The 21428-nt window shown below is 39.1% G+C and overlaps 1 protein-coding gene across 1 annotated transcript in view; it reads left to right on the top strand.

Annotated features, from left to right (window-relative positions):
- Window positions 1-20563, top strand: part of CDH11 (cadherin 11) — a 48524-nt gene extending 27961 nt beyond the window's left edge. The window contains exons 8-11 of the mRNA XM_052656990.1: window positions 923-1056; window positions 1284-1401; window positions 16636-16887; window positions 19438-20563. Coding sequence (XP_052512950.1) covers window positions 923-1056; window positions 1284-1401; window positions 16636-16887; window positions 19438-19934 — 1001 coding nt within the window. The 3' untranslated portion in view covers window positions 19935-20563. The remainder of the gene's footprint in view (window positions 1-922; window positions 1057-1283; window positions 1402-16635; window positions 16888-19437) is intronic.
- The last annotated feature ends 865 nt before the right edge of the window (window positions 20564-21428 follow it).

The raw sequence follows: 21428 nt of genomic DNA, 5'->3' as shown, positions 1-21428 counted from the left end.
TTTTTTTTTTTTAGTCTTAAACATATTTTTCAATCTTTAAAATTTATTTTTGGTCATCTATCTAGAAAGACATATAAGCAAATAGAGTTGTTTTCCTTTTCTTTGGCAGAATTGGGTACAGGCTTGGCACATGAGCTGATAGCCTGTAGCAGCTTGAGACTCTTCACCACCGCTGAAAGATTCCCCACTTTATCCTCAGTTTTGTTTAAACCCAGAGCAGCAGAATCCTTAGAGCCAAGATTTATGGGTTTTTGTTTACCTGTGAGGGCTTCCCTGATGGCTTAGATTGTAAAGAATCTGTCTGCAGTGCAGGAGACCCAGGATCGATCGCTGGGTCGGGAAGATTCCCTGGAAAAGGGAATGGCAACCCACTCCAGTATTCTTTCCTGAGAATTCCATGAACAAGGAGCCCGGCGGCTACAATCCATGGGGTCTCAAAGAGTCGAGGACCAGAGATTCTCAAACTTGATCACGCAGTGAATTATCACGAAGGGCTTGTTGTAGCAAACATTTCTCGACCCCTCCCTCAGAGCCTCTAACTCAGGTCTTGGGTTTGGTTTGAGAATTTTCATTTCTAACAAATTCCCAAATCGTTTGATGCTGTCCTGGAACCCTCCTTTGAGAGCTGCTATTGTGGACTACACTCTGGGGAGCCAGGCTACACTATAAGCATTTGGAATTAAACCTCAGCAGAAAGGGAAAAGTGGTTTATTTCTTACTGGTCTAATGTTAGCCTTTATTCTAGGACATGACCCCCACACTGGACTTGGCATGCTTTGGGTTTTAGGTGACTTTTGTGCCAACAGTGCATTTGCCTGCAGGGCCTGAGTGAAGCTGGAGCTCACTGTTTCTTGGGAGTAACCTTGGACCAACATGGATTCTTCCCTTGCACATGTTTACCATCTGAATTCTCTCCTTTCAGACAACCGGCATCAGGAAGCCAAAGTCCCTGTGGCCATTAGGGTCCTTGACGTTAATGACAATGCTCCCAAGTTTGCTGCTCCTTATGAAGGCTTCATCTGTGAGAGCGACCAGACCAAGCCACATTCCAACCAGGTAATGCTGCCCTGCCCTGGCTAGACACAATCATTTAGAACCAGTTTGCTTTCAAGAGCATCCCTTGGAGAAACTTCCCAACTGCCCAAGAAGGCTTCAGAGCCCTGGTTTAGCTCAGGAGCTAAGTTCTCTAATTAAAATCAGGCTTCTTAGCCAGCCAGGAATTTTTGAATAAATGATGTGTCAATGTTAGCATGATTTATTTATGGGCCACCTTTCTCTTTCAGCCAATTGTTACAATTAGTGCAGATGACAAGGATGACACAGCCAATGGACCAAGATTTATCTTCAGTCTACCCCCTGAAATCATTCACAATCCAAATTTCACAGTCAGAGACAACAGAGGTTCGTACCAAGGTTCCTGTGCGTTCAGAGAAGTAGAAATGGAAAACAAATGGCTTTTATATTGCAGAGCACAAGTATTTCCCCCTAATCTTAATAATGCCTTTCTGTTGAAGAACAAACAAGAAATAATAATGCCACCTATATTTTGAGACATGGGCTCATTTGGTGCATAGGAATAAGTGAGTCTATTTTTATTTTACTTTTTGTTGTTGTTGTTGTTGTTGGCTTTGATATTCATGAAGTGCTGGGGAAACCAAGCGGGGATGCTTACAGGGTCAATATGCAAACAACTTCATTTATTTTTTTTAAGAGGTTGATAAACTCTTTGTGGACAGTATGGCTTTATGAATATTGATATCAAGAAAAGCATTAAAAGAGATTCTTTCAACTTTGTAAGGCAATGTAATCTTTCAGCTGTCTTTCCCTTTCCAGCACAGTTTTATTGTAGTATGGTTGGGTACAGAGCTTGATACCTAAAGGTGGCTGTAGAATTATTGCCTGAAGGGCATTAGTCTTTTTGCTGTAAACATGGCAAAATTTGATGTGATTTCTACTTCTTATTTCATTAGTCAAGGAGATTCTAGACTTGCAAATTGTTTGCAGTAGTTGTTTTTCATTGTTGTTGTGTAGGCCCAAACAGTTCAGTCCCTAGACAAAGCTGGCAGCAGAGCCAAGATCAAAAAATAAGTTTCTTGACTCCTCTCCAGACTATTTTCGTCTGCACCTGCTCCTATAAGCCTGTGACAATGCAAGTCTGTAAAAACAGGAAGACAAATGCCATGATTCAATATAGGAATAAACAAAGAAGGACGGGTGGTCCTTCTTCACACGTTTTCATTAGATACATGCTAGCTATGTGGGAGGTTATATATTGATTTCTTGGTGACTGAGATCAGACTTATAGCTTCTTAAACTAATTATTATTACTTTCCCCATCACTGTTATCAGTGTTATCAATATTATAAATACCAGTTAGTATGTTCTAGGGACTTCCCCAGTGACTCAGTGATAAAGAGTCTGTCTGTAATGCAGGAAATGTAGGCTCATTCCCTCGGTCGAGAAGATCCTCTGGATGGGGAGATGGCAACCCACTGCAGTGTTCTTGCCTGGGAAATCCCATGGACAAAGGGGCCTGGTGGGCTATAGTCCATGGGGTCGCAAAGAGTCGAACATGACTTAGTGACTAAACAACCACCACAACAAACTATGTTCTAAACACCATGCCAAGATCCTTCCTGCACTCTATTAAATTTTCTCAACAGTAAGAATTATTATCATTCCCGTTTTGAAGATGAGGAAAATGAGGGACAGGCCATGAAGTAAGTCAGCCACGTGGGAGCGAGACCTAGATTTTAAATCTGGACTTTCAGAAGGCTAGAGGTGACAGCCTGAACCCCTGTGCCCTCCTGGGTAAATTATTAAAGCAGATAAGTGTTTCCCATGCTCCTTGGATTTGAAGGGATATGGTCTAACATACTTTATTATTACTTCTTGGGCTGATCTGAGCATTTCATTATGATCCTTATATCTGTGTATTCATATAGTCCCCAGTTTACATCTGAGGTCTCACTCCTGGATGTATTCCTGGCAACATCCCTATTTATCACTGGACACCTCCTGGAACAGCTGGTGTCTCTAGGCTTTTCTTATTGTGCCAACTTCACCTCCATCACCCGCCTTGTCTTCATTTTATGTCTTCTGTAATGTTTAGTTGCTGTTAACCTCTGAAAGCATTATACTAAGACCTATTGTTCTCCAGGGAGTTATACATAGTTCACTTTGTCACAGTACTTTGGGGATGCCATCTATATTTTCAGGGAGATTATATTACCATGGAGAAGCCACCCTACCACATGATCGGTTTCCCCTGCCCTTTCCTATCAGAAACTAATTCTATGTGGAGCCACCACTTTTGCATGGGATTGCTACTTTTTAAGAAAAATACGTTTATTAACTATGGCAAACAGTTAATGAAAACTCCCATGTTTAGAGCTATTACCAAACCTTAAAGCAAATACAGTCCTATAATTATCATTTAATAGAGTTTCTTTCTACCAGCTCCTAAAAGTAATTACATATTGAAGTAATCCAAAAAGAGTAATCACATTCCACATCCTATTAATAGCCTACTGAGTTACCAAATTTCCCGGCTGAGACTGTTTTCCATAGAAAACATGAGATAATGGTTTATAGCATGCTGAGTAAAAGCATCAGCTTTCTCTCTCCTTGAGTGTTTACTTCCATTATGCCATGTAAATAATCAGGATTGTGTTTGCCTAAACTCTGTGGAAGCATTCGGCCTCTTTAAAAATATAAGAGGGGAAGCCATCTTAACACACACAAGCCTTTTATTTCATATTTTATCTTACTCCATTCTACAGCACGGGAGCTTCAAAGACAACTCAGCAGGGAGCCGGGAAGTAGAGCACTGCTAACTCTTGGACATCTGAGTCCATCTTTGGCTGTTAATATCAAGAGTGGTGCTGTTTGGGGAGATGAAGAGCTGATCCACCCAGGCTTTGAGATGCATTTAGTTTGAAAATACTAGACTTATGGCACCTTTTAAAATCATGAGGAACATATAATGAATATGAAAAGCACAAAGAAAAAGAATGCTGGGAATAGCACCTCTCGTGTATGTAGCTCTTCATTGGTCTATAAAGCTTTCTAGTCGCCATTGTTGCACTTAATTCCTAAACAGCCCCAGAAAGTAGGCATTTTGGATATTTTTGTCCCCACTTCCTAGATGAGGAAGGAATATGAAAAGTCAGAAGATTCAGAGACTTGCCTAAGGTCACCTTGCCAATAAATAAATTGGCCTAGAATGCTTGTGTGTTTACTGAGTTCTGTCAGGTGTGGTAACACTGTATATTATGAATATAGAGCTTGTGTCTCTTCTAATTTCTGATTTTGGAATTATTGTTTAAAAAATCTTTGTTTACCCCATAATCAACTGTCAGTATTTTGAAGAGAAAAAGGTCTAGAATTCGATTCATCAATCTAGGATTCCAGGGAAAGTATGAAGAGAAAAGGACAAACTGTAATCTTAATCAGCCATGGAAATTATAGTAAAACTTATTTGTGGAAGACAAATTTTATAATTTTATTCTACTGCATAATTAATACATATTCCTTGCAGGAAAATTAGAAAATACAAACAAGCAGAAATAAACTTAGAAATAATAAAATAACTTGGTAATATACAATCTAAAAATAATCACTGCTAATTTTTATAGCCTTCTAGCTGTTTTCTTGGCATATATTTTGATCTTTAAAAAAAGCAACTATAAAATGATGTTCCCTTTTTTCCCTGCATAATAATACATGATGTGCATTTTTTAGCATCATTATACTTACATCAACATTTTTTTCCTAAATAACCTCCTGACCTCATTATAAGGGTATATGATATCAGTTGACTATTGTTGGGTAAGCACGTTCTTTTCACACACTTTTGTTGTTCAATTGCTCAGTCCTGTCCAACTCTTTGTGACCCCATGGACTGCAGCACGCCAGGCCTCCTTGTCTTTCACCATCTTCTGGAGTTAGCTCAAACTCACGTCCATTGAAATGCCATCCAACCATCTCCCCCTCTGTCAAAGTGAAGTCTTGGCTTTATAATATGCTCTCTAGGGTTTGTCATTTGTCATAGCTTTCCTTCCAAGGAGCAAGCATCTTTTAATTTCATGACTGCAGTCATCCTCCACAGTGATTTTGGAGCCGAAGAAAAAACCTGTCACTGTTTCCACTTTTTCCACTTCTGTTTGCCATGAAGTGTTGGGATCAGATGCTGTGCCAGCTTTTCCACTCTCTTCTTTCACCCTCATCAAGAGGCTCTTTAGTTCCTCTTCACTTTCTGGCATTAGAGTGGTTATCATCTGAGGTTGTTGATATTTCTCCCAGCAATGTTGATTCTAGCTTGTGCTTGACCCAGCCTGGCATTTCACATGATGTACTCTTCATATAAATTAAGTGAGCAGGGTGACAATATACAGCCTCGTCTCACTCCTTTTCCAATTTTGAACCAATCTGTTGTTCCATGTCCAGTTCTAACCATCGCTTCTTGACCTGCATACAGGTTTCAGAGGAGGCAGGTAAGGTGGTCTGATATTCCCATCTCTTTAATAATTTTCCACAGTTTGTTGTGATCCGCACAGTCAAAGACTTTCACATAGTCAATGAAACAGAAGTAGATGTTTTTCTGGAATTCCCTTGCTTTCTCTATGATCCAAGGAATATTGGCAATTGGATCTCTGGTTCCTTTGCCTTTTCTAAACCCAGCTTGTACATCTGGAAGTTCTTGGTTCACGTCTACTGAAGCTCTGCATAGAGAATTTTGAGCATAACCTTGAATAGCATGTCTTACCATACTACTGCATAATCTCCCCACTGTTTCAATGTCCTTTCAGTCCTGTTTATGCTGTGTTTTTTTAAAGTAAAGGTTTTATTTTTTCATTTCAATTTTTTCTTTAAGACCAAAAACATTTTGTATTGGGGTATGGCCAATTGACAATATTGTGACAGCTTCAGGTTAACGAAGAGGAGATTCAGCCATACATATACATGTATCCATTCTCCCCCAAACCTCAGGCTGGCACATAACATTGAGCAGAGTTCCATGTGCTACACAATAGGTTTTTGTTGGCTATCCATTTTAAATATAGCAGTGTGTACATGGCCTTTCAGTTTTCCTGTGTAATATTATTCTTAGCAAGATTATCCTCATGAAAAATTGACATCAATATTCACTTTGCTTCTTTCTTACATATCATGTTTCCCATTCCAACCTTTTAACCATATGAGATAAATACACAGGCTCCCTTTGTTGGCCATTTTTAAAATATTATTTAAGGAATAGTCATTTCTAGTTTCTTTGTAACACCATCCTTATTTTCACCTGCATTACATACTACTAGATTTTATGGACCTATCAACGTTTCCTATTCTAGTTACTCTCATCAGAGCATCACATTTTTCATTAATGGTTTCACACATAATATGTTAAAATCTGACAGGTATTTTGTCCACATTGTTTTCCTTTTATTACTCTTTCTTAGATTTTGGTTTCTTTGTTCCTCCAGATATAATTTAGAACTTTTTTCGGTGCTTGATAAGTATCTTCATGAATTTTATTGTGTTTACCTTAAATTTACAGACTAATTAAAAAACTAAGAATTTTAAAATATTCTTCCTATCCAGAAGCATGTTCTGAGTTTCCATTGAATCTGTTCTCTTTTTAATTACCATAAGGGATATTTTATAGTTTTCTTCATTTTTGTTCTTCATATTTCTTATTAAGATAATGACTAGCTACTTTATATTTTGGATGCTGGCCTAGATTTTTTTAATTATGTATATTTTCTAAGTGACAATTTTTAGTATAAACTATGGCTATTTTACTTAGTTCATTTATTATTTTCCTAGGTTTTCTAGGGAAACAACTACATAAAAATTAAATAATGATAATTTGCTTCATCTTTAAAAAAAATAAATTGAGCTTTTTTTGGACAAACTGCATAGATTTGTGCTTTATGTGTTAAATAATAGCAAAAATAATGCCTTTACTTGTTAATTTAATGGGGATATTATTTCTAGAGTTTTATCATTAAGCATAACATTGATTGTTAGATTAAAATTAAGATTTATGTTGTGTGTGTGTATTTTAGGAAGTTTCCATTCCATTTTAATTTTATTTTAAAAAACAGATGTTCAGTTTTTAACACAATTTTTTGGATACTAATAATAAGATAGTATGATTTTGACCACTGACCTAATTGATATATTAAATTGAAATATCCTGATTTTGAACTTATTTCTAATTTCCAAACCTCTATTCCACATAATGATAAAATGTAGAGGAAAAGAGCAAGGGTTAAAGATTAAATGTTGGCTGTAGCAGTGAGTGAGATATAGTCTCATATATCAGGAAACTCCTAAAAGCACATGCAGCAAAGTTAGCTATTTTGTGAAAGCACAGGTGATTTTGATAGTGTCTGTTCATGATCTACTTGCAGAGGAGCTGAAACTATCACGGCAGCCTCCAAACAGGCTGTCTGACTCTAGCCTTGCCCCCACTTAACTTGCCCCCACTGATAATTCTTTTTAAAATTCTCCTATGGCTCTCCATTTCCTATGGCTTTAACTGAAAGTTTATAGCCTAGTGAGCAAGAAATGATATGACCTACTTCCCATAAACTTGGGGTCTATCATCTCCTTTCTCTTGTTACCATAAACCATGCTCCAGAAACTTCAAACCATCTTTATTTTCCCAAATATGCTGTGTTCTCACATGCCCATGCTTTGTTCTGTGGAAAATGTACCTCCATCCCTGCCTATTATACCTCCTCTTTCAAGCTGCATTGTAAATGAAGTCTCTTAGGTGAAGCTTTGCTGGGCATCCCAGCCCATCCCTGGATGCTACCTCCTCTGTGCTCCAGGAACACTGCACTAACCTCTAGTGTTTTTTTAATCACTCTGCATTCTAAGCATATGTTTCTCTGTCTGTCTCCCATTAGAATACGAGCTCTGGTATCCCAAAACTTCAAAAAAGTGGGTTGACCAAATGCATGAATTAAAGTGGAAAAAGTAGTTAGAAAGACATGTAATGTGCTTTAGTCATTTGGGGGGTTAGTTATTATTGTGGAAAAATGATTATGTTATGAGATAAGCTTCAGGCTAAAAAAGACAACCCTTCTTTCTATGTTGGAAAGTTCTGAAGGAGTCAGTACCAGATCACCCACCCCTTCTATCCATTTATCCTTGCATCATATATTATTGCACAAAGTTATATTGGACATCTAAGGTCTGGATCCAGGAAGAGACGGTTTCAAATATATTAAATTTGTAAGTATATTATCTAATATGCAGCAAGTTGCAGATCAAATGAGTTCTGATACATTCAGAGTTAAGTTTGAACTGCTAAAAAAATCAAATTAAAAAAAATAGAACAACTAGGAATAAAACCACCATATGACCCAGCAACCCCACTCCTAGGCATATAACTCAAGGAAACGAAAATTGAAAGAGACACATGTATCCCATTGTTCATTGCAGCACTATTTACAATAGCTAGAACATGGAAGTAACCTAGATGTCCATCGACAGATGAATGGGTAAAGGATTTGTGGTATATATACACAATGGAATATTACTCAGCCATAAAAAGGAATGCATTTGAGTCAGTTCTAATTGAGGTGGATGAACCTAGGACCTATTATACAGAGTGAAGTGAGTCAGAAAGAGAAAGATAAATACCATATTCTAACACACATATATATATGGAATCTAGAAAAATGGTACTGAAGAATTTATTTACAGGGCAACAGTGGAGAAACAGACATAGAGAATAGACTTATGGACATGGGGAGAGGGGAGGAGAGGGTGAGATGTATGGAAAGAGTAACATGGAAACTTACATTACCATATGTAAAATAGCCAATAGGAATTTGCTGCACGGCTCAGGAAACTCAAACAGGAGCTCTGCATCAACCTAGAGGGGTGGGATGGGGAGGGAGATGGGAGGGAGCTTCAAAACGGAGGGTATATATGTATACCTATGGGTGATTCATGCTGGTTTGACAAAAAAAGAGCAAATTCCTGTAAAGGAATTATCCTTCAATAAAAAATAAATTAATTAAAAATATTTTTTAAAATAGAACAAAAAATGTTTGTATGGAAAGCAGGTTTGGCTTGGCAAGGAAAGATAGCCAAGACAGATTCATCCTGATTAGACCAATTGGCAAACATCTTTCTTTCTTCTTCTTTTTTTTTTTTTTTTTTTTGGTCTAAACTAATAACAATTCTTTTTCTGATGAGCAGCACCACAAAGCATCCAAATATGCTTCTAGCTTTTCACTTTTATAATTTAAAGGTAATCAAACAGATTTCTGTGGGACTTTTCCCCCCTTAATTGCTTCAATATGGAAGATTCTCTGTTGGCAGATCAAAATGGCAGATGGCTTTTAATGCCCTGCCATTTTCACTGTATAAATAATTATGTTCCTTTTCTGCCTGAAATTCACTGCCGTGGTTTGTCCAACACAGAACACAATTTATCTGGAAACCCACCCCCTCCTCAACCTAACAGAAGGATAAATAGGTCTCTTTGGTGAATTAGATAGATTATTCTTTCAAGGTTCGCTGTGGTCACTGACTTAAACCTTGGGATTTCTCAACTCACTAAAAGACCCTAAATGTTCATCTCCCACTGAATTCCTTGGTAGTTTTCCTTTTCTAAAACCAGGAAATACATTCCTTTCTCCCTCCCTATCACCAAGAGAAAATTATCCTCTAACAAAAGTGGAAGGAGAGTTGATTCTAAGGAATGTGATAAACTACAACCTGAGAAGTCTGTTGATACCAACAAAGAGTGCACACTTAGATGCTTCCTATACACATCAGTTCAGTTCAGTTCAGTCATATCCAACTCTTTGTGACTCCATGGACTGCAGCACACCAAGCTTCCCTGTCCATCACCAACTCCTTGCTCAAACTTGTGTCCATCAAGTCAGTGATGCCATCCAACCATCTCATCCTCTGTCATCCCTTTCTCCTCCTGTCTTCAATCTTTCCCTGTATCAGGGTCTTTTCAAATGAGTCAGCTCTTTGCATCAGGTGGCCAAAACATTGGAGCTTCAGCTTCAGCATCTGTCCTTCCAATGAATATTAAGGACTGATTTCCTTTAGGATTGACTGGTTTGATCTCCTTGCTGTCCAAGGGACTCTCAAGAGTTTTCTCCAACACCACAGTTCAAAAGCATCAAATCTATGTGCATATACACACGCACATAGGCAATTGTTCCCATGTTATTTGCTGTGTTTTGAATTTTGAATCTCACTATCAGAGATATAATTAAAAGATCATAATCCCCCTTCCTCTGTAGGATGTAGGCCTTCACTTACAGGGGAAACGTTATAGCCATCTGAGTCTTGGATCAAACAATTTCCTGCGTTAATATTTTAAGGCTAGTCTCATAGAATTTACCTCACTGTAGCATTTCCATCATTCCAAAATTAAGAAAATAATAGATTTCTTTTTACGTCTGGATACTGATTTGTTTTTGAAGGTGTGTGTGTTTATGGAAATGCTATGGGAAGAGACGTGTTGAATAAGTGCCCTAAATCCTTCATAGGTCTCTCTGACATAAAATTCTTAGGGTTCTAAGAGCAGCTCTTTCATCTGGGACTTGAGTCTGTGAGGATTTAGCTATAGGCTGTGATGGGGGTCCATATAATTAACTAACCATGTTGGAGAAATCTGGTATTTTAAAAAAAGGAACAAATGTGGCATGCAATAATATCAGAATTCTAGGGTCTGCTGTGTACTGGTAAAGATACAGTGAAACCTAGAGGAGTTTGAATCCTAGTTCTGTTTGTATTTTCCATGTTACTGTGGCCAGTTGCTTCCCTCTTTGTTTCTGAATTTCTTTTCATATAAAATAAAGGTAATTATACTTTCAGCACATAGTTTAAAATTTCTTTGGCGTTAAGTAGGTGGAAGTAACAAAGAATAAGGTTTGCACATATTAGCAGCTCAATAAACGTTAGTTAATTAAATCTGACTCACCCAAAATAATAAGAAAAAATAGTGAGATAAAGAGATGATATTTTCCAGGAACAAAATATATGATATAGATAGAGGCAGCGATGATCAAGTTGGGTTCAAAAGTACAAAGTGGGAGAAGATAGGCAGTCTGGAAACTGATGGCAAACTATTAAGCCAGTAAAATCTGACTGTGTGGAAAAGCCAGATGGATGCAGAATGTAATGAAAGAAACCTCCTTCAACTGTTTGTTTTTCTAGCTCACAAAACACTGCTGACCAAACAAAGATGAATAAGCAAGGTTCTTGCCTTCGATGATGTTACTGTCCATTGGAGAAGAAACACATTCAAACAGTTGCCATAGACTGTGAAATATTCAATATGAGCAATGACTACAGATAGATAAGTGGCTCATACGGTGTTTAGAAAGACAATAAAAAATATATACAGAAGCTATTGAGTTTACCTTTAAACATTAGTCATCTTAGAAAGTTAATGCTACAAACTTTAAAAACATTATTTGAAATTTCTATTATTTCAGTCCCTCCCTCAGATTCAAGGTGTCACAAATATTGCCATCAAAAATTAAAATTATTTTTTCAAAAATCACAAATGTAAATGAGTACCAAAAAAATCTAAATAACTAGACTTTTCAATGATGTCTTTTGTACAATAATTCTGTAACATGTGTCTTTCTGAAATTTTAAAAGTTTGAAACTTCACTAAATACTTTTGGGACACACTTTATATATATATATATATTTTTTTTTTTCATTATCCTGATAGAGCTATTACCACATATATAAGGAAAGTAGAAAAGACCCAGAGGAACATAATCACATAATGATTATTCTACTAGGGACTGCATAACTGTCTTCAAATGTGTGGAAGCTTTTAATGGGGTGGATGGATTTAGTTTGTTGCTAAGATTGGAGCAGAAAGGGTAAATTAGGTAGATTTAGGTCAGAAGTGAATTAAATAAGAGCAAGGCTTGGCCTAGATCTTTTACAGTCTCAAGAGATGGGCTCCAGTAGGATGCAGACAGTGTCTGTCTTCACAGGCTAAAGTATTAATATCTCTGATCAAGTTGATCAGTAGGGGGATCTTTAGCTTTGGAGAGGAGAGCAACAAAGGAAAAGAAGTGGTAAGGAAGAGTGTCTTTGGCTAATATAAGATAGCCGCCCAGTGCAGTTGATGTAACAAAGGCTGCTTCCCTATCATAATTTTCCCTTTTAATATCCTTTGTATATATCCCTCCCTTGGGTGATATCATCATCATGGCCCTTACGTTTGCATCTCCAAACTGGTACCATGGAGACCATCGTTATGAAGAACTTTTACATTTGGTTAATGTAATCACAAAGTATGCAGATAAAAATAGCATCCAGTTAGGAGTCTAGGTTGTAGACATAAAAATTTGAAACCTGAATTTATTTACCATTAATAGAAATGCTACAGTTTGTACAAGACATATACTGGTAATTAATGACCTCGTTTGCACGTTTTTGCCTAAGTGGGGTGGGTGGGGAGTGGAAGGAAAGGCTTCCGTGTTTGTGGACAGGGAGGAGAATATAAGGTGTCAGGATGAAACACCAAGGTGATTGAAAAGCATTTTCTTACCATGGGAAATACTTTACCCAGAACTGAAGAGCATGAACTATCTTCCTACCTCTGAAGGATGCGCCCTTCTCTGTAGGCAATTGCATTCAAGGCTGCAATGACATTTCTAAGAATTCACTTTCCTCTCTTTGCTAGTATGTTTCTCTTCCTCATTAGTCTACTGTACAAAGAGGAGAACTTCCAGAAAAGAATTGATATTTACTGGTCATCTGCAACAGCCTGGCACTGTGCTAAGTGCCTTTACGAATGGAATCAAATTTAACCCTAAAAACTATTAATTTCCTGGATGAGAATATAGCAACTCAAGACATTTACCTAATATGTCTAAATGTCAGGCAATTAATATGTAGAAGAGTCATGATTCAAAACCAGATCTGTTTGACCCCAAATACTGAGATTTGCTCTTTGGAAGCTTTATAAAGGAGAATACTTTGGCCACCTGATGTGAAGAGCTGACTCATCAGAAAAGACTGAAGGCAAAAGAAGAGGGTGGCAGAGGAGGGGATGTTTAGATAGCATCACTGACTCAATGGACATGAAAATGAGCAAACTCCAGGAGATAGAGCAGGATAGAGGAGCCTGCAGTCCATGGGGTGGCAAAGGGTTGGACACGACTTAGTGACTTAACGACAACAACAACAAAGGAAAAGGATTTGAGAAATCTCTTGATGAAAACTCAAAAATCGATAGAACATTTGTCATTTTCTGCCTCATCTTATTAGCCATGGAATCAATTTGACATTTCCCTGAAAATATGTCTTACAGAAGCTCTTATTTTTTTTCTTGTGTCACCCATAAATCTCAGAAATGTGTATGTCCAAATTGAGGGGACCCTCTCAAAGATGGATATAGAGTAGCTGGCTAATTAAGATAATGAGAGAATTTGTAGCCAAACCTAGGATACAAAAATGATTTCCTACAGAGGTTTTATTATTGTTGTCAGTTTGTTTCATTTTCCATTTGTTTTTCTAGAGTTGTTTTTCATGGAGTCCCTGCCTATAGTGGTTCTTTTTGTTAATAAAGGATCAGTGGCCAGAGTGGACAGCAAGAAAGACCATCACAGGACACGGTGCTGTCTCCTCTGATATGGCCCTCCCTGCAGCACCATCCTCCCACTGGTGCTGATGTCTAGATCTAAAGGGGGGATATTGTATGCATTCAAGCAACAGCAGCCACCTAAGTGCCAAGCTAGTCTGGTTAGACATGCTTCTCCTCTAACTATGCCTACCCCTCACCAGTTCACGAGCTCTGGAGGACCTGGATTCTGGTGCTGAGTTTTCCAGTAGAAGGATTACTGAGCTTCCTGGAAGCACAGCCCAGAGGACAACCAAAGATTTTTATTATTTGGTCCTAATCTCAACCCCATGAGGCATGCTTGCTATCCACTTGTGTCATTTTAAAGATGAACAAGTAAGGCTCTGGCAGGACAAATGACTCATTCTAAAGCATGTGTTTGGACTATGCCCAGGAACAGACCTTCAGTCCATTTATTTTCCACCTCTCAAACTAATCTTAAAATCCATATGTGAAACATTTTTTAAAAGTTCTTGAGATTCTACTGATGAATCACTCAGAGACAATAAATGGTTCAGTCAGCTGGGTACTTTGATGAGCTTTCATTTCATAGTTTCAGTGTGTCTGAGAGGACTCAGCTGTTCAGAATATGAAACATCTTGAATTCACAGGTGGGTGTCCTGCTCAGATACATGTTTTCCACTAGTGTTTGATTTTCAATTACCTTCATGTATCAGCCAGCCTGCTGTCATCTGGAGGTACAGTTTTGCATGGATTGCACACTGAAGAGTAGATTTTTAAGCCATGGCCTCCACAGGTTTAAAAAAAAAAACAAAACACTCAGGTCACGTTCCCACCAAACTGCACCATGGGTAACAGGGTGGGACTCAATAGATGACATCTCTTGGGGATGTCATTCATATCAGAGAGGTATATTTGACCAAGCAATTTAATTAATTTCTTTTCTTCATAAATTTTTTTCATATTTATTTTTATTCATGATGGCATGGCATTTGTGATATTTCAGATCATTAAAATACAGTAAATATTTTGACATTTAATTTGTGAAAGTCTTACTTGAATTCAAATAAAATTATGAGGAGGAAAAAATAACATTTGAAGTAGTTTATGTAGATCTGTCCATTTTTGTGTGTTTGTTAAGCATAGAACAGTGGGATAGCCTACAATAGGAAAGCACAGTCAGCAAATGGAATGTTAAGTTTACATTCTATTTGACCAGCTTTTTAAAAAACTCATGATTTTTCATAGTACATATAATTTTTCTCCAGTGATAAGAGCAATATATGCTAATCAGACAAACTTCAGAACATATAGAGATGAGGGCGGGCAGTTCGGCCCTGTTTTGATTGAGAGATTGGCAGCAAAGGGCAGAAGATCCGTCACTAATAAGTCTGCCAAAAACCAGCCAGCACACACACCTTAGCTTCTGCAATACTCAGAATATCTGTTCAGTCCTAAACGAGACTGAACCTGGTATAGATATTTTTTTTTAATCTCACACAGAATATGTTACATTTTCTTTAACCTAAAAATATGAATTCAGCTTTTAGATTCTAGGATAATTTTTCCTAGAGCTAATTCATGGTACTATCAATTCATTCAAAGCAATGGGCCATCATCTTGGTCATAACCTTGCTATAAATTACTGATTCCTACCTCACAAAATGAGGCATGCCATATTGAGTGTGTGTGTGTGTGTGCGTGTAATTTGATGGAGCATATTCAAAACTTCCACGGTTTTATAATAGCAATGTTTTCCAAGCGCAGAGCATATGGTCTAGAAAAAATCTTTGTGGCGGGTAGAGATATGCAGAAAACATGATGAATAAGCACTTGGGAACAGGTTACAAAAGATTGAGAAATACATGAAAACCAACATCTGGAACTTGGGTGAAACCTTTCCCAAAACATGGTTACAACATTTGTTCAACAAATATTTGTTGAATGTCTGCTATGTGTCCAGCACTGGAGGGACTGAGATGAAGCAGATAAAAGCCCCTGTTTTCCAGAAGTCCACAGTCTAGGAGAGAACCAAGTGTTTTATGCCAACAAATGACAGAAGAGTGGGGGACTGATTTTTATAGGAATGTACAGTGTGCTGGGTCCCAACGGAGATGGGGGGAGAGGTCTAGAAAGGTGACTTTGGATTTAGTTTTGAGGCTTGAGAAACTCACTTGTCATGATTAAAGGAACTTTGGGTGGATCGGAGAGCATTTTAATGCAAAGGGTCAAAGTCAAGGCGTACAAAGAATATGGTGTGCTGGGGAACAATCATTAAGTTCTGCACAGCAGGCTGAACTGGGGTGTGTGGGAGACAGCAGGCGTGAGCCTGGAAGGCAAGGTTAATCTAGATCAGGGAACCATCTGGTGATCCACTGTGTAGACGTGGGCTACATTGTGTAGGCAACAGAGAAAACATCATTGTTTTAAGCAGGAATGATATTTTCATCTGGGTGGCTGATGTTGCTTGAATTTTGGAGAAACTATAAACCTGCTTCTAGGTTTATAAAATATTTTTACTTTGAAGACAACATTTCCCTTTAGGACTTATGAGTGGGTTTGTAGTTTGGGCAAGATTTGAGAGTGGATTACAAATCTCTCAAAAAACTAACAAAAACTGGCCAAAGGCTGGTCATGAAGTTGGGAAAGTGCACAGTCGCTTATCTATTTGACTGTATCCTTCACTAACAGGGTGTGGTTGAAGCCCATACGTCCTTGTATTTGAGGAAAAGGACAAACACTCAAACAGAAAACGGTGTCCTTACCCAGCCACTGAAAGCATTCATACTGACGAAATACAAAAGAGCCAGTTTCTGAATTTTGTTTCCAGATGGGACAAAACTCAGGGATCTTTGTCATGCCAAGTGGCAGCGGCTTCTGTGGATGTCTAGATTAAAGAACAAGTGGGGCGGTTCTGGTTGTTAGCCTTGGTGGTGAGAAGAGCACACTCAGATCAGCCAAGCTGAACGGAGCAGTGTGACGGCTGTGACTCCCTGGCCTTGCTCTCCAAGCGAGCCTTGTCTCCCCTCTTCCCACAGATAATACCGCGGGGGTGTATGCCCGGCGCGGAGGGTTCAGTCGGCAGAAGCAGGATTTGTACCTCCTGCCCATCGTGATCAGTGACGGTGGGATCCCTCCCATGAGCAGCACCAACACCCTCACCATCAAAGTCTGTGGGTGTGACGTGAACGGGGCGCTGCTGTCTTGCAACGCAGAAGCCTACATCCTGAACGCCGGCCTGAGCACCGGGGCGCTGATCGCCATCCTCGCCTGCATCGTCATTCTCCTGGGTAAGGGATCTCCCCAGCCACCCGTGGGAAGGGCCTTTCATCCAGAGGCCCATCCTTGACACACGTATATTTCCCAAGTTATATGTGCTATATACTGTGGATGCAACTTGGGACAAAAACAGAAGTGGCATCTGCCTGGTCATCTATTTCAGGGTGTGGTGGGGGGGGGGGGCAGGTGACTTAGCAAGCATTAGAGCAGAGTTAGGGGAACTCTGTATTGAGCAAATTGCTGGCATCACCAGACTGCTAGCAGAATACATCTGGGGGCATCGACAGGGGACCGGGTAGAACATCAGAATATTTTTCAGGAGAGGAATTTAGGCAGAGACATAGTATATGAACAACCATTTGCCTTACAAGAAGAATGAAAAGAGTTAGAGGTAGAAAGAGTAATTGTGATGTCAAAGACGGTCTATGGAGGACTCAAGGAACTGGATGAACAGTGGCCTGGCTGAAGCTGGATCTTGGCTCTCCGCCACCCTCCCCGCCAGTTGTCATATGTAATATCTGGGTATATGCCTCAGCTCTGAGGGACCTGGGAGAAGCTTTTCCTGCACTTGCCCACTGAATTTGGTGCCCCTCTTCTACATGTCGTCCCATCTATAGTTTACTCTGTAATAGCAGGAAAGCCTCAGGAAGATTGCATCAGTAGTCCCAAAGTCTCAGAACTCATGCATGACAAAAAAGTCAGGATTGAAACCTAAGTATGTCAGACATCAATTTATACTTGTTCCCTGATGGCCAGTTGTCTACTGAATGAATTAATGGATCCTCGATGCATAGGGAAGAGCCAAGGAGTTGAATTCAACAAATAGTTAATGAGCATTTTCAGGATACCAGGCCCTGTGTTCAGCCCGGAGGGGTAAAGAGAAGAATTATACAAGATCTCAGTGATCAAAAAGTTCATCATCTATTGAGGGAAACAGGCATGAGCAGATAAATACAGAGGCACATGGTGAGCGCCATGACTGGGATATGAACATAACAGGCCGTGGGGGCACAAGAGTAGGAAGTGCCTGACATGGAATGGGAAGGTCAGAGACATCCTCCTGGAGGATGTGACACACCTATCAGATGCTGAGTGTTCCATCTGAGGAAAGGGGCTGGGGGGGACAGATAGTCCAAGCAGAGGGGGCGGAAAACATAAATGTTCTGAGAAGCTCATAACTGAGTTGGGGAGGCAGATGTGTGAACAGTGTAACACGTGTCGTGGTGATGGCCGGGTGGATACATAGAATGGATACCAGTAGTCCTGTCTGGTATCAGAATGGGATATCAGGAAGGATTTTTGTGATGAAAGATTAAGAGTTATCCAAGCAAAGAAAGTGAAAAGGAGTGATCCTGGTGAAGGTGTTGTTAGGAACTAGGCACAGGGGAAGAACACTGCCTAATGAGCACTGGAAGCCAGTCAGAGTCTAGGCAAATGCACACCCTCATCCTCCACCTCACAGTGATGGTGGATCCAGAGGGGCTCTAAGCTCACTTGCCGAGTTCAGTCACAAACATTTTCTGCAGTTGCTGTTGTTTGGTTGCTAAGTGGTGTCTGACTCTTTTATGACCCTATGGATACCATGTGACCCCATGCCAGGCTCCTCTCTCTATGGGGTTTTCCAGGCAAGAATACTGGAGTGGGTTGCCATTTCTTTTTCCAAGGGATCCTCCCGACCCCTGTCTCCTGTACTGGCAGGTGGATTCTGTACCACTGAGCCACCAGGGAAGCCCGTGTGTTCCAATGAAAGACTGCAGAAGCCTTTTATGGGGAAGTGGGGCGGGGGCGGGGTGGGGGGGGGGGGGTAGTTGCTAGAGGAATGAAGCAGTGGCTGAGCTTTCTTTGTAAGCAACTCTGCTCACTTACCTAGATGGCCTGAGTTTAGTGGAATCCCCTCTCTCAGAGAAGAGACAATAACTGGTTTCATCTGGAGTTTCAGCTGACACTGTTTTCTGTTCAAACAGATACAGAAGATTTGTCATTTGTCTGTTGGGGGTCTTTATAAGCTACCTCTCTTCTATATGGTGGTCTGAAGAGAGTCTAGCCATGCTTATGATACAGTTTCTTATAAAGGTATAGTGGGTTCAGTGCTGGCCTCACCTTAGAGCTCTTGCAACCTCTTTTAGAACAGGACCTCAAGTCTCTCGTGTCCTCATTTGTAAACTTTGGAGAGGCAGCTGCCTTGCTTTGCAAAAAGAGACAGGCATAACCCACATTTAAGAGGCTGCAGACAGACAGACATATTTAGAATCTTCCTAATTCTTTGGAAAATGACTTCCAAATAGTATCAGATTGATTTGTAAAAAGCTCACAATAGTTCCAACTTGCCAGTTTGTTTGGATAATAATATTTTGCTGGCAGCGTTTTTGCAGAGGAAGAGACAGGTGGAGGCCAGCTTTTGCACATCTTTGAGGATTCCAGGTAAAGCACTCATTTCATAGACTGGTCCCTGTTCTGAAGCATGTGTACAGCATGCTTTAAGGTAAGCAGAGTTCCTCTGAGAAAAGAACCCCAGAAGACTGGACTTAACCTTTGCTTCCTTTCTTTGTCTTTCCCTGTAGTTATTGTAGTGTTGTTTGTGACCCTGAGAAGGCAAAAGAAAGAACCCCTCATCGTCTTCGAGGAAGAAGATGTCCGTGAGAATATCATTACCTATGATGACGAGGGCGGTGGGGAAGAAGACACAGAAGCCTTTGATATCGCCACCCTCCAGAACCCTGATGGTATCAATGGATTTATCCCTCGCAAAGACATCAAACCTGAGTATCAGTACATGCCTAGACCTGGGCTCCGGCCAGCTCCCAACAGTGTGGATGTGGATGACTTCATCAACACGAGAATACAGGAGGCGGATAATGACCCGACTGCCCCTCCTTATGACTCCATCCAAATCTATGGTTACGAAGGCAGGGGCTCCGTGGCTGGGTCCCTGAGTTCCTTAGAGTCGGCTACCACAGATTCAGACTTGGACTATGACTACCTACAGAACTGGGGCCCTCGGTTTAAGAAACTAGCGGACTTGTACGGTTCCAAAGACACTTTTGATGACGACTCTTAACAATAACGATACAAATTTGGCCTTAAGAACTGTGTCTGGCGTTCTGAGGAATCTAGAAGATATGTAAACAGGTATTTTTTTAAATCAAGGAAAGGCTCATTTAAAACAAGCAAAGTTTTACAGAGAGGATACATTTAATAAAACTGCAAGGACATCAAAGTGGTAAATACTGTGAAGTACCTTTTCTCACAAAAAGGCAAATATTGAAGTTGTTTATCAACTTGGCTAGAGAAAAACCACTTGGCATACAAAATATTTAAGAGAAGGGGAAGTCTTAACAGTGAACTCACAATGAAGGGAAATTGTTTATGTGTCATGAACATTGAACTCTTTTTTTTTCTTCTTTTTGTTTTTAATTTGTCAAAGATGCTTCCACAAAATTAGAAAGGACAACAGTTCTGAGCTGTAATTTCGCCTTAAACTATGGACACTCTACATGTAGTGCATTTTTAAACTTGAAATATATAATATTCAGCCAGCTTAAACCCATACAATGTATGTACAATACAATGTACAATTATGTCTCTTGAGCATCAATCTTGTTACTGCTGATTCTTGTAAATCTTTTTGCTTCTACTTTCATCTTAAACTAATATGTGCCAGATATAACTGTCTTGTTTCAGTGAGAGGCGCCCTATTTCTATGTCATTTTTAATGTATCTATTTGTACAATTTTAAAGTTCTTATTTTAGTATACATACGAATATCAGTATTCTGACATGTAAGAAATGTTACGGCATCACACTTATATTTTATGAACATTGTACTGTTGCTTTAATATGAGCTTCAATATAAGAAGCAACCTTTGAAATAAAAAAGATTCTTTTTTAATTCTGGGTTCGATTCTTAACATTGAAAACAATTAAGTATTTCTAATTATCCATTTATAATTCTAATTTAAGGTATTTGTGATCTTTCCATAACCCTATTTATGATCTGTTATAGTCTGCTGATTTTATTGTTTATTTAAAATTGGATATGTTTTACAAATTTTTTTTCAGACAAGATTCTGTAACATTGTGTAAAGCTTTTTTGTACATTCTTGGTGTTAGCTTCTTAGCTTTTCTTCATACACATCTTCTATCAAAGAAGGATGGTAAAGATCTAGGTCAGTCTATGATTTTGCAATATTTGTTATATAATATGCATTTATCTTGTATATCAGTAATTTGATGGTTATGAGAAATGAATCCATGGGGGAATGAATCTATTAGAACTCTAAAGTTCAAGATGTGGATGTTATTGCCCCATACCGAGCATTTGGGGATTGATGGGGGTGAAGAGTAAAAAATGTACATTTGCCACATGTAGTTATCAGATCAGACCTCCAGTGTTATTCTATTTTTCCTTACTTTGATCTTGCCAGGCTAGCATAATGACTCTGACAGTTGAAACTGTTTCTTTTTCCTTTTATAATTGTAACTCCTTTTAAAACAATGTGGCATTTCAAAGTTTGATCAAAGAAAGAGCAATTCATTTCTGAACCTTTGTTTT

The sequence above is a fragment of the Budorcas taxicolor genome, chromosome 18 (genome assembly GCF_023091745.1).
Source record: "Budorcas taxicolor isolate Tak-1 chromosome 18, Takin1.1, whole genome shotgun sequence".
Classification (NCBI taxonomy): Eukaryota; Metazoa; Chordata; class Mammalia; order Artiodactyla; family Bovidae; genus Budorcas; species Budorcas taxicolor.
Note: the sequence above shows the minus strand (reverse complement) of the source record. Positions and strands in the feature narration are given on the sequence as shown.